Source organism: Bolinopsis microptera, chromosome 13 (assembly GCF_026151205.1).
Source record: "Bolinopsis microptera isolate Bmic1 chromosome 13, MBARI_Bmic_1.0, whole genome shotgun sequence".
Taxonomy (NCBI): domain Eukaryota; kingdom Metazoa; phylum Ctenophora; class Tentaculata; order Lobata; family Bolinopsidae; genus Bolinopsis; species Bolinopsis microptera.
The window spans coordinates 1863588-1876748 of record NC_087084.1 but is presented as its reverse complement, the minus strand read 5'-3'; the positions used below and the strand labels follow the sequence as shown (position 1 = coordinate 1876748).

Genomic DNA, 13161 nt, shown 5'->3' with positions numbered 1-13161 from the left:
TATATTGGTCAGACACGGCATCTGCCGTTTGACCCAATTTTGTTTAATTCCTGTTTAATTCCTGTTTAATTCCTAAGAACAGTAATGGGGTCACACCGTTACATGTACCTGTACGTGATAACAGTGTAGAGGTAGCTAAATTGCTGTTAGAACACGGTGTGGAGGTGAACACTAAGAACAATGATGCTGCAAGTAATAAGAGACTTAAGAGTGTAGAGTTAGCTAAATTGCTGTAAGAACAGGGAGGCCCCAAGTGATGTCAAAAACGCGAATTAAATAGGTAATACTTATTTTTAGTCCCTTGCAGACTTGACACCACTTTAGAGTAAGACGGGTTCCTGCTAGTGATTATCAATGTTACGTGGGTGTAGAGTGGTTTAAATACAAATCAAAAATTCAAGTGTTTTTAATCCAATCCAAAATGCGCGGCACCCGACTTTCAAATATGAAAAGGGTAAAGAAATAACGCTCACATGGTTTTTCATAAATTTCAGAACTAAACTTGGAAAGATCTTTAATCTTTTCAACTGAAGGCTGCTCGCTCATACTAGTACTACCTTTGTCCTTTAACCTTCTAACTCTACACTAATATTCAGGTTTGTTGGTAACAGTTTTCAAACAATTTACATCTTGAATTTATATTATTAATTGGAAACAAGGTGGTTGTCGATCAGCATTTTTGCTGCATGATTTAAAAATAATCATCAATTATAGCTATTTGATCCAATAAAAATAACGCTCACACGGTTTTTGTACATTTCAGATCAAAACTGGGGTGTACTATTCGGTTATTATATGTGAGTTTTTAAAAACATTTTTTAAAATTTCGTATTTGAAGGGAGACAAACTATTTATGATTATCAACGTGGCCGTAAAGTGGTTTAAATACAAATCAAAAATTCAAGCGTTTTTAATCCAATCAAAATAACGCGAATAGAATGGGCTAAACGAATCAAACACATTATGTGCTAAAATTGGAAAGAATAACAAAATAGGATGTATTTGCAAACTATTTCAACTACTTTTCTTTATTTTTAGATAGATCTACGACCTACGTGGTAAACCAACGTTTCTCATAAATCCAACATCTATTATAAAGGTACATGGTCTTTATTTGTCGTTCTATAGTCCAAGTCAAAGTGTAATTAAAATTACATTGTTATAAAATTAAAGTTATAATTTACAAGTTGCAAATTTTTCTCGTAAAAATCTTCACTATTCCACATTTTCAGATCGATTTTCCTTTATCTAAACAACGTGGAGGGGGAATGCAAAGCCACGATTACGAACGTTAATTGATCAAGTGAGATCATAAATTCATCAAATCAACCGCAGATCAGAAATAAAAACTATGGAGCTTCTAATGGCGAGGATAAATGGACTGCGGAAAATTTTATTAATAAATACTGCTATATTGCACCAATATAGCAACTTGAAATAATTTGTAATTTTATCTTGGTGGAAAATATTTGATTCAAACATTTGATAACTTTCTCAAAGCCCAAAGAGTTAGTTAATTACTTTAGCAGCTAAAACGTTTTGGGCGAATGAAAAAAGTATTTAAATATGCTTTATTTAAGATATAAATACTAATAGCATCACGTGCTGTTCGTGCTGATTTTTGTGAGACATAATTCTGTTTTCATATTTTGTGTAGCATATTGAAGGAGTTTTGAAACTTAGTTTTAAATTAATTGCAATAATGTTTTGTACTGTTCTATTTTTATTTTTTAAAACCTGTGTCTAAATCTAATATAACGTTTCTTTAGTTTTAACACGTAATCACTTTTTGGACAATTTGTAACCCCCTCCTCCTTGGCCGTGCCCGTTTTACACAAAGCTATTGACATTTTATCAAAATTCCAAAGCTAGCTAGTCATTTGGAAACTTTTCTCACCTCTTGGCTGATTGCGTAATACTAATAGTAATAATAATATTATGTAAACGACCCATAAATAAAACGTAATTATTAAAATAAATACCTTACTAATAGTAATACTTATACAAGATATTTTTATGTTCGACATATAAATTTCAGTGATATAATATGATTTAGGAACGAAAATATGGGTTTTCCCCCTAAAAACCGCCACATTTCGTACTCCAAATTAAATCATGGTATCTGTTGCAAATGACGCACGTTGTAATCGTAATTGTATGTTATAGGCCCGCCGCGCACGCGATCAGTGCGACTATCACCACAGGCGGGGCTAAGTGCAAAGAAACTGCTGCTCACTGCTGCTCACTGCTACTAACTGCTGCTCACTGACTGCTGACTGCGACTATCACTAGGCTTTAGCCCAGACACTAGGGTTTCGACTTTACACAAAGCTATTGACATTGTGTCAAAATTCCAAAGCTAGCTAGTCATTTGGAAACTTTAGGAACGAAAATATTGGTTTTTAACCTAAAAACCGCCACATTTCGTACTCTAAATAAAATCAATGTATTTGTTGCCAATGCCACACGTTGTAATTGTAATTGTATGTTATAGGCCCGCCGCGCACGAGAGTGCGACTAGTTTTATATTAGCCCATACACTGGTTTCGACTTAGTAAAATGAAAATGGGGTAACGACGTGATATAAAATCGATGCAGGTGCGGGTTAATCAAATATATGTAAAAGGAGAAATAAAACCACTTTTTGATAGACTGGGGGGGGCCAATGGCATAAAATGGCATAAAATGGCATAAAATGGAGACTTTTTCTATGGAGAAAATGGAAAAACCCATGAGTAATTCTCCATTTTCTCCATTTTATGCCATGAATTTTGTCTTCGAAATTTCATCTTTAACACCATTTAACACCTAAATTGGACATCCTAACATGTTTATTTACGCTTACGAGGGGCGTAACAAGCTTATGAAAGCTCATAGTAGGCTACTAGATGGTTATACTAGGTTAGTAGAGGCACACTTAAGGCAAACTCATAATTACTCAAGCCTAGTGTAAAGTTATTTCTACAGGCTACAGCAGGAGTGAGTAATAGGGGAGAATAATAGGCACTGAGAAGTGAGACCTACATCCTCGACAGTCAAAACAAGCTCGCACTGCAAAGGGGAGGCCTGCCTTCCGAGATCGCATTACCAGGGGGAAGCCTCGAGTCCAAATTTGTGTATCGAGGGGTAGGTGCAGACTTCGATAAACCGAAAAACCAAAAAGATATTTTCGGCTAATAATGAAGAGGGTAGCATGAAACGTGGAGAAAAGTGGTTTTTAGAAAAACTTTGAAAAATTTTGACTTAGAAAATTTTCGGCCCGAATTCATTCTCGATACGTACCTCTCGTATCGAGAGCTCCCGATTCCGAGCTCGTGTTGCAAAGGGGAGGCCTTCCTTCCGAGATCGCATTACCAGGGGGAAGCCTCGAGTCCAAAATTGTGTACCGAGGGGTAATTTTCTAAGTCAAAATTTTTCAAAGTTTTTCTGAAAAACACTTTTCTCCACGTTTCATGCTACCTTGTTCATTATAAGCCGAAAATATTTTTTCGGTCAAAATTTTTCAAATTTTTTCCGAAAACCGCTTTTCTCCACGTTTCATTGTTCATGCTACTCTGTTCATTATTTGCCGAAAATATTTTTTCGGTTTTTCGAAGTCCACACCTTCCCCTGGCCCTCGATACACAATTTTGGACTCGAAGTAATGCGATCTCGGAAGGCAGGCCTCCCCTTTGCAACACGAGCTCGGAATCGGGAGCTCTCGATACGGGAGGTACGTATCGAAAATGACTCGGACCGAACATTTTCTAAGTCAACATTTTTCAAAGTTTTTTCTGAAACCACTTTTCTCCATGTTTCATGATACTCTGTTCATTATTGGCCGAAAATATCTTTTTTTAAATAATCTTTCTCGAAATTCTAAATTTTTCAGGTTTTCAATGGCATAAAATGGCATAAAATGGCATAAAATGGAGACTATTTCTATGGAGAAAATGGAAAAACCTATGAGTAATTCTCCATTTTCTCCATTTATGCCATTGGCCCCCCCCCGATAGACTCTGTAAATAAATTATCTACTGAAAATCACAGAAATTTGATAGCAAACCGTATAAAATGAAACACAAAACAGACGATTACATGGGGTGTTATATTCTGAAATTGAACTTTTCAGTGACTACTTCTTTTGTGATAAAATTTCAGGAGAATTAGATAGGTTACGTCCAAGGCTTAGGTGGGGGGAGGGGAGGAGGAGGAGATGGGATCATGACCATTTTCGCCATCCAAATGGCAAGAAGGTACTACTTTACTATGATTTGAGAACAAATAGTAACTTAAAAAACTGCTTCAATCAGTAAGTTTAAGCTGTAAGTTTAACATTCAACATTGTTTGTAGTCAGTAATGCTCAATTGAAGTTACAGCACATCATGAAAACCTTGTATAACATCATGAAAACCTTGTATAACGCGAGGAAAAACAGGTGACATGAAAATTCCGTATAACGTGTAAGTTTACAAATAGCTAATGTTTAAAATAACAATAGCGTCAGTATTTCAGTCAAATTATAAATCCCCCAGGATGCATTTAACAGCTGTATTACTTTGAACCAACAATACAGTGCAACATTGGCCAGTCTTGGTTAAACTTGAATAATTAAATAATTAACTAATTACCGGAGTTAATTAATTACCAAAACGTTTTTAAATACCTAAACCTTAAAGTTTAAAACAAATCAATCAAAATATCACCCAAAAATTGGTCCAAAATCAAGTGTTTAATACCATTGTGCTGTCGCTAGCATGAAACTGGCCCGTTACTAATTCAGCCAGGGACTCGACCTAAAGATAATTTTAAGTTGAATCGTTAAAATCAGCTAGATTAAAAAACTGCAAACATGATAAACATGAAAAACAACTGCACACCAAATAAATACAATAAAAAATGTAACACCAGTACAGTAGAAGTCATATAAATTCCTAGTACCTTCTAATTTAGGCACACAATATCCATATAAAGATATAAATATGTGACTAAATGTTCATTGATGACCCTTAAATTTTTCATAATTTACCACTTTTTAAAACTCAAGCTTATTGAGTAATTTAACTGGCACCTTGATATTTTACAGATGAAAAATGGATTTGCTACGATATATGCAGTGTTTATTTACATTTACAAATTAATTTATCGATTTTAAAATATTAATTTTAACCGTACTGTGCAATGTGAACTAAATTGTGACATTATTTAAGATTACTAGATTACTAGTGCAGAGTATCTTAAAGAAACGTGACGAAATAACTTAATTCAATTAATAAAGCAACCTTTCTAGTCTCTAGTAATAGCGTTTTAAAAATTGATAATTTACTAATAACTAAATAATTATTAACAAATCTTGATGTAGATCCTAAACCCAATCAAAAGAATCAAATATTTTATTAAATTGAGATCCGTAAACAAATTGCAGCAACACAAGATGTGTATCGTTGTTGATATGGTAACAGGAGTGTTGCTATGGTAACAGGAATGTTGATATGGTGACAGGAGTGATTCACTGTTGTCATGGTTACGCATTTTTCTGATATCAAGGTATGTACACAGTTTGTCAGCACACTTGCTTCACATCACTGTAATGTGGTGGAAATTAGTATTGATTAGGTAGTTGGTGGTAAAGACACAAAACTCTGTGTACTATAAGTTAAAAAGTGACGTAAGTTTTAAAAATAACATTAACTCGCAGATTGGGGTGAACCATTACATTTGCTTACTAACGTACCTCTTAAGAATGGAAACCTCCCAAATCTGTCCGGGTGAACCATTACATTTGGTCACTAACGTACCTCTTAAGAATGGAAACCTCCCAAATCTGTCCGGGTGAACCATTACATTTGGTCACTAACGTACCTCTTAAGAATGGAAACCTCCCAAATCTGTCCGGGTGAACCATTACATTTGGTCACTAACGTACCTCTTAAGAATGGAAACCTCCCAAATCTGTCCGGGTGAACCATTACATTTGCTCACTAACGTACCTCTTAAGAATGGAAACCTCCCAAATCTGTCCGGGTGAACCATTACATTTGCTTACTAACGTACCTCTTAAGAATGGAAACCTCCCAAATCTGTCCGGGTGAACCATTACATTTGCTCACTAACGTACCTCTTAAGAATGGATACCTCCCAAATCTGTCCGGGTGAACCATTACATTTGCTTACTAACGTACCTCTTAAGAATGGATACCTCCCAAATCTGTCCGGGTGAACCATTACATTTGGTCACTAACGTACCTCTTAAGAATGGATACCTCCCAAATCTGTCCGGGTGAACCATTACATTTGGTCACTAACGTACCTCTTAAGAATGGATACTTCCCAAATCTGTCCGGGTGAACCATTACATTTGCTTACTAACGTACCTCTTAAGAATGGATACCTCCCAAATCTGTCCGGGTGAACCATTACATTTGCTTACTAACGTACCTCTTAAGAATGGATACCTCCCAAATCTGTCCGGGTGAACCATTACATTTGCTTACTAACGTACCTCTTAAGAATGGAAACCTCCCAAATCTGTCCGGGTGAACCATTACATTTGCTTACTAACGTACCTCTTAAGAATGGAAACCTCCCAAATCTGTCCGGGTGAACCATTACATTTGCTTACTAACGTACCTCTTAAGAATGGATACCTCCCAAATCTGTCCGGGTGAACCATTACATTTGCTTACTAACGTACCTCTTAAGAATGGAAACCTCCCAAATCTGTCCGGGTGAACCATTACATTTGCTTACTAACGTACCTCTTAAGAATGGAAACCTCCCAAATCTGTCCGGGTGAACCATTACATTTGCTTACTAACATACCTCTTAAGAATGGAAACCTCCCAAATCTGTCCGGGTGAACCATTACATTTGGTCACTAACGTACCTCTTAAGAATGGAAACCTCCCAAATCTGTCCGGGTGAACCATTACATTTGCTTAATAACGTACCTCTTAAGAACGGATACCTCCCAAATCTGTCCGGGTGAACCATTACATTTGGTCACTAACGTACCTCTTAAGAATGGAAACCTCCCAAATCTGTCCGGGTGAACCATTACATTTGGTCACTAACGTACCTCTTAAGAATGGAAACCTCCCAAATCTGTCCGGGTGAACCATTACATTTGGTCACTAACGTACCTCTTAAGAATGGAAACCTCCCAAATCTGTCCGGGTGAACCATTACATTTGGTCACTAACGTACCTCTTAAGAATGGAAACCTCCCAAATCTGTCCGGGTGAACCATTACATTTGCTTACTAACGTACCTCTTAAGAATGGAAACCTCCCAAATCTGTCCGGGTGAACCATTACATTTGCTTACTAACGTACCTCTTAAGAATGGAAACCTCCCAAATCTGTCCGGGTGAACCATTACATTTGCTTACTAACGTACCTCTTAAGAATGGATACCTCCCAAATCTGTCCGGGTGAACCATTACATTTGGTCACTAACGTACCTCTTAAGAATGGAAACCTCCCAAATCTGTCCGGGTGAACCATTACATTTGCTTACTAACGTACCTCTTAAGAATGGAAACCTCCCAAATCTGTCCGGGTGAACCATTACATTTGCTTACTAACGTACCTCTTAAGAATGGATACCTCCCAAATCTGTCCGGGTGAACCATTACATTTGCTTACTAACGTACCTCTTAAGAATGGAAACCTCCCAAATCTGTCCGGGTGAACCATTACATTTGCTTACTAACGTACCTCTTAAGAATGGAAACCTCCCAAATCTGTCCGGGTGAACCATTACATTTGCTTACTAACGTACCTCTTAAGAATGGAAACCTCCCAAATCTGTCCGGGTGAACCATTACATTTGCTTACTAACGTACCTCTTAAGAATGGAAACCTCCCAAATCTGTCCGGGTGAACCATTACATTTGGTCACTAACGTACCTCTTAAGAATGGAAACCTCCCAAATCTGTCCGGGTGAACCATTACATTTGCTTACTAACGTACCTCTTAAGAATGGAAACCTCCCAAATCTGTCCGGGTGAACCATTACATTTGCTTACTAACGTACCTCTTAAGAATGGAAACCTCCCAAATCTGTCCGGGTGAACCATTACATTTGCTTACTAACGTACCTCTTAAGAATGGAAACCTCCCAAATCTGTCCGGGTGAACCATTACATTTGCTTACTAACGTACCTCTTAAGAATGGAAACCTCCCAAATCTGTCCGGGTGAACCATTACATTTGCTTACTAACGTACCTCTTAAGAATGGAAACCTCCCAAATCTGTCCGGGTGAAACATTACATTTGGTCACTAACGTACCTCTTAAGAATGGAAACCTCCCAAATCTGTCCGGGTGAACCATTACATTTGGTCACTAACGTACCTGGCCTCTTAAGAATGGAGACCTCCCAAATCTGTCCGGGTGAACCATTACATTTGCTTACTAACGTACCTCTTAAGAATGGATACCTCCCAAATCTGTCCGGGTGAACCATTACATTTGATTACTAACGTACCTCTTAAGAATGGATACCTCCCAAATCTGTCCGGGTGAACCATTACATTTGGTCACTAACGTACCTCTTAAGAATGGATACCTCCCAAATCTGTCCGGGTGAACCATTACATTTGCTTACTAACGTACCTCTTAAGAATGGAAACCTCCCAAATCTGTCCGGGTGAACCATTACATTTGCTTGTTAGCACGAACTCGTCGGATTTCCTCACGCCCCGGTCCAGACATAGGCCGGAGTTTACGTGTCGTATCTGCTTTGTCTGGGGGAGATTTAGTTTAACTTAATAAGTTATTATTTAACGTTATTAAACTTAATTAAAGTTGTAATGGTGTTGAACCGATGAACTGTATTTAAGCTTCAACAACTGAATCAGAAAGTAGAACATATCCTAAACATTAATCAATTACTTAACTATAACTAATTAGGTAACTGCAACTAACTAACGAACTAAAACTAACAGTATCATCATATTTCCATTAATAAATTACTTAACTATAACTAATTAGGTTACTACAACTAACTAACGAACTAAAACTAACAGTATCATCATATTTCCATTAATCAATTACTTAACTATAACTAATTAGGTAATTACAACTAACTAACGAACTAAACTAACAGTATCATCATATTTCCATTAATAAATTACTTAACTATAACTAATTAGGTAATTACAACTAACTAACGAACTAAACTAACAGTATCATCATATTTCCATTAATAAATTACTTAACTATAACTAATTAGGTAACTAAAACTAACTAACGAACTAAACTAACAGTATCATCATATTTCCAAGACTGGTACAGGGTCTTCTTCTTGCAGAGCCCCAGTACAGGTTCTCCTTTACGAGAACCTGTTAACTCTAGACAGAAGTCTCCTTGTAGAATCCTGCAATCTGGCGTGAATAACCACACCTGTAATTAGTTAATTATGTAATTAGTTAATTATGTAATTAGTTAATTATGTAATTAGTTAATTATGTAATTAGTTAATTATGTAATTAGTTAATTATGTAATTATGTAATAAGTTAATTATGTAATTAGGTAATTAGTTAATTATGTAATTAATCAACTTACCATTCAATACACCATACCTGCACGTATCTGTACCTATCTTTGAAAACGCTGTATCCTCATTAAATATTTAATAACATTAACAATATCAACTAATTAACTTACTTGATTGCCACCCTGATTGTGGCAGTAATAAAGTCCCGCCTTTACAGTGTGGTAATGGTCTGCTGCTCCAAAAGTGTCCAAACACAAGTTAGAGGCTGGGTTAGACACCTGTTGTAATGTTATTACTAGTAATATTAGTAATATTAGTAATATTAGTAATATTAGTAATATATTAGTAATATTAGTAATATTAGTAATATTAGTAATATTAGTAATATTAGTAATATTAGTAATATTAGTAATATTAGTAATATTAGTAATATTAGTAATATTAGTAATATTAGTAATATTAGTATTATTAGTAGTATTAGTAATATTAGTAATATTAGTAATATTAGTAATATTAGTAATATTAGTAATATTAGTATTATTAGTAGTATTAGTAATATTAGTAATATTAGTAGTATTAGTAATATTAGTAATATTAGTAATATTAGTAATATTACTAGTATTACTAATATTAGTAAATTACTTGTTGATGGTCTAGTCAGAATAATACTTTCCTTAGGAAAGACAAATATCCCTGCTTGATCATTTATCGTGAAGAAGAACAAATAGACTTCTTAAAATTAGCGCAAACAAACCCAAAAATGTGCGTATTACTTATATTTAAAACTTGAACTACTAAATAATAATTAAAACAACAAATAAAACACTAACAGCTCCTCTGGCGTAGTAATGGAGGGAAGGAACAAATAAGTCAGGATACACTGTGTCAAGGAACCACTTAAAACTCTTACATTGAAGTCTTCCTCTCAGATTCAATCGTCCTGGGTGGGAGCATGAGGAGTGATGGGGGGGGGGGGGGGCCAGGGGGGTTTTGGGGCCAGGGTTTTAAATAGTTCAACTAGTTAATGAACAAGCTGAAATATTTAAAGTATTTAAATTATTTAATTAATTATAAATACTTAAATAAGCAAGACTAACAGTTAACAGTAAGTAACTAATAACCTGAAACGTCCCCCGCGTCGCGTGTGTCCATTCCCGGGCTGTACCAGTAGAATATCTCCTTAAACTCGTCCATCCAGACCTGGTAATTGATTAGTGGGTAATTAGTATAATTAATTAGTGGGATTAATCAAGTAATTAGTTCTTCTGTGCCGGGGTAAACATTTGTCTTAATATTCAAGGAAAGTTACAAAGTTCTAAAGAAAATGAGGTTCAATCTCCTTAAAATCAACAAGACAACAAACTAACCAATCAGAGCACAGTATTCACACCACGTGACACAAACTAACCAATCAGAACACAGTACAACAAACCTCGGCTAAACGTTTGTTGTTCCGGTTGACAGTGTTACTAGTTCCCCCTGGAAATGATACAGGGTTCTTTAGCCGGAATATGTGTCCAACACGGGAACAGGGCACTATCTCCAACTTAGCTCCACACATCCACAGCTGATAATTAATTGTTGTTAATTAATTAATTATTTAATTATCTGGGTAATTATCTACCAATTATGTAGTTAGTTGAGTAGTTAATCAATAATAATGTGACTTGTTTGTTAATTGATTTGATATACACTGCTGATGTTGGAAATAACGTGTATCAATTAGAATAAAACAACCAGCATTGAGTAACTCATAGTGACGTAATCTAGGAAGTAATTACGAGAATAATGTATAATTATGTAAAAGCGTATGTTTAACATCGTGTCATGTGAATTGTAAACGTATCGTTCTAGATTGAAAAGTTATTGTATCACACATACTCGCTGCAGTCCAATGGGTCATCTAATGTGCGCTATGTAATGTGCGCTATCTGATGTGCGCTATGTAATGTGCGCTATCTAATGTGCGCTATGTAATGTGTGTAACTTGATACCAAGAACTTGTGTGAAATTAGAGACTAATAATTACTAAGCCGATTACCTGCAGTCATGATTGTGGAATATGGTGTAAAGTAAAATTTATGAAACATTATTATAGAAAAAAAAGTAACAAAAGGCTTCACCGAGATTCGAACTCGGGATCTCCTGTTTACTAGACAGGCGCTTTAACCAACTAAGCCATGAAGCCGATGCTCCAGACGGAAAGTACACTAATTTATAACTATTGACAACATTCATGTTATTCAATGTGGTGCTCAACAACATGAAGTTAAATAGTAAGTTGTATAGTAATACAAAATGTACTACAAGTTAAATCTATACTAATAATCTCAAGATGCATGTTCGTTCGTTCGCGTGTAATTTCCTAACGGCTTAATCAAGAATATTGTCAAGAGTTACGGGGCTGGTTTTTTCGGTAGTGCCGAGAAAACTCTGACGAAGCCAAATGATAAAGGTTTTTTAAATCGGTCGGCGGTAAGTGGTTTAATTGATCATTTTGTGACCCAAATGTGATACTAGTGTGTGTGTGTGTGTGTGTGTACTCTCCCAGCTCTCTCGCTCTCCCCTCATAATAGATTGCTATATAATTAGGTAATTTGGCAGGGGACCTCAAGATTGACTTTCAAGTATTACTATCAGATACGTGAGGGGCATTCAGAATTAAATTGCGGTCTGTTTGGACTGAGCGAGTTCATACTTTCGCACCATTTTAACTACGAAAATGTAATGCGTGTTTTCGAATATAATAGGCGGGTTTATACTTTTGCATTTTAACTGCGTTAGTGAAGTCCCGGCCGTAGGCACGGGTTACACTAGTATAATAATAAGCACAGCAACAACTGTAACACACTAGTTACACTGGCACTACATCGTTACTTGGACTGTATACTTTATAGTACTGTTTAACGCTGTTTACTGACGAGGATATAATTACATAATTACATAATTACATAATTACATAATTACATAATTACAGAATTGCACTAGTATTTTATTATATGTAGTTACCCGGAAGCTCATCTCGAGGTTTTCCCCGCCCCAAATACTCATTTCATCATCGTATGTTCCGTATTCGTAGAATGTGTCACGGTGAATTGCGAATAGTCCTCCTGCCATGGTGGGCGATCTGAGGAAACGGAAAATTAACCTCCTGCCATGGTGGGAGATCTGAGGAAACGGACAATTAACCTCCTGCCATGGTGGGCGATCTGAGGAAACGGAAAATTAATCTCCTGCCATGGTGGGAGATCTGAGGAAACGGAAAATTAACCTCCTGCCATGGTGGGAGATCTGAGGAAACGGACAATTAACCTCCTGCCATGGTGGGAGATCTGAGGAAACGGACAATTAACCTCCTGCCATGGTGGGAGATCTGAGGAAACGGACAATTAACCTCCTGCCATGGTGGGCGATCTGAGGAAACGGAAAATTAACCTCCTGCCATGGTGGGAGATCTGAGGAAACGGACAATTAACCTCCTGCCATGGTGGGAGATCTGAGGAAACGGAAAATTAACCTCCTGCCATGGTGGGAGATCTGAGGAAACGGAAAATTAACCTCCTGCCATGGTGGGAGATCTGAGGAAACGGAAAATTAACCTCCTGCCATGGTGGGAGATCTGAGGAAACGGAAAATTAACCTCCTGCCATGGTGGGAGATCTGAGGAAACGGACAATT

General features: G+C 36.5%; 1 protein-coding gene, 1 long non-coding RNA gene and 1 other non-coding gene across 3 annotated transcripts in view; 1 reads left to right on the top strand and 2 right to left on the bottom strand.

The window, feature by feature from the left end:
• Positions 1-498: 498 nt before the first annotated feature.
• LOC134825327 (uncharacterized) lies at positions 499-1088 on the top strand. Its single transcript, XR_010161535.1, has 3 exons — positions 499-596; positions 764-797; positions 1039-1088. It is a non-coding gene; the product is annotated as an uncharacterized LOC134825327 (long non-coding RNA).
• Positions 1089-3990: 2902 nt separating this feature from the next.
• The window catches only part of LOC134825323 (polypeptide N-acetylgalactosaminyltransferase 13-like), a 32416-nt gene continuing 23245 nt past the window's right edge, over positions 3991-13161 (bottom strand). Inside the window, exons 10-17 of the mRNA XM_063837495.1 lie at positions 12493-12610; positions 10916-11050; positions 10605-10683; positions 10314-10423; positions 9654-9761; positions 9251-9388; positions 8600-8730; positions 3991-5565 (exon numbers count right to left, since the gene is read on the bottom strand). Of these exons, the coding sequence (XP_063693565.1) occupies positions 5544-5565; positions 8600-8730; positions 9251-9388; positions 9654-9761; positions 10314-10423; positions 10605-10683; positions 10916-11050; positions 12493-12610 (841 nt within the window). The 3' untranslated portion in view covers positions 3991-5543. The remainder of the gene's footprint in view (positions 5566-8599; positions 8731-9250; positions 9389-9653; positions 9762-10313; positions 10424-10604; positions 10684-10915; positions 11051-12492; positions 12611-13161) is intronic.
• On the bottom strand, positions 11598-11671 carry Trnat-agu (transfer RNA threonine (anticodon AGU)). The gene has a single exon. It is a non-coding gene; the product is annotated as a tRNA-Thr (tRNA).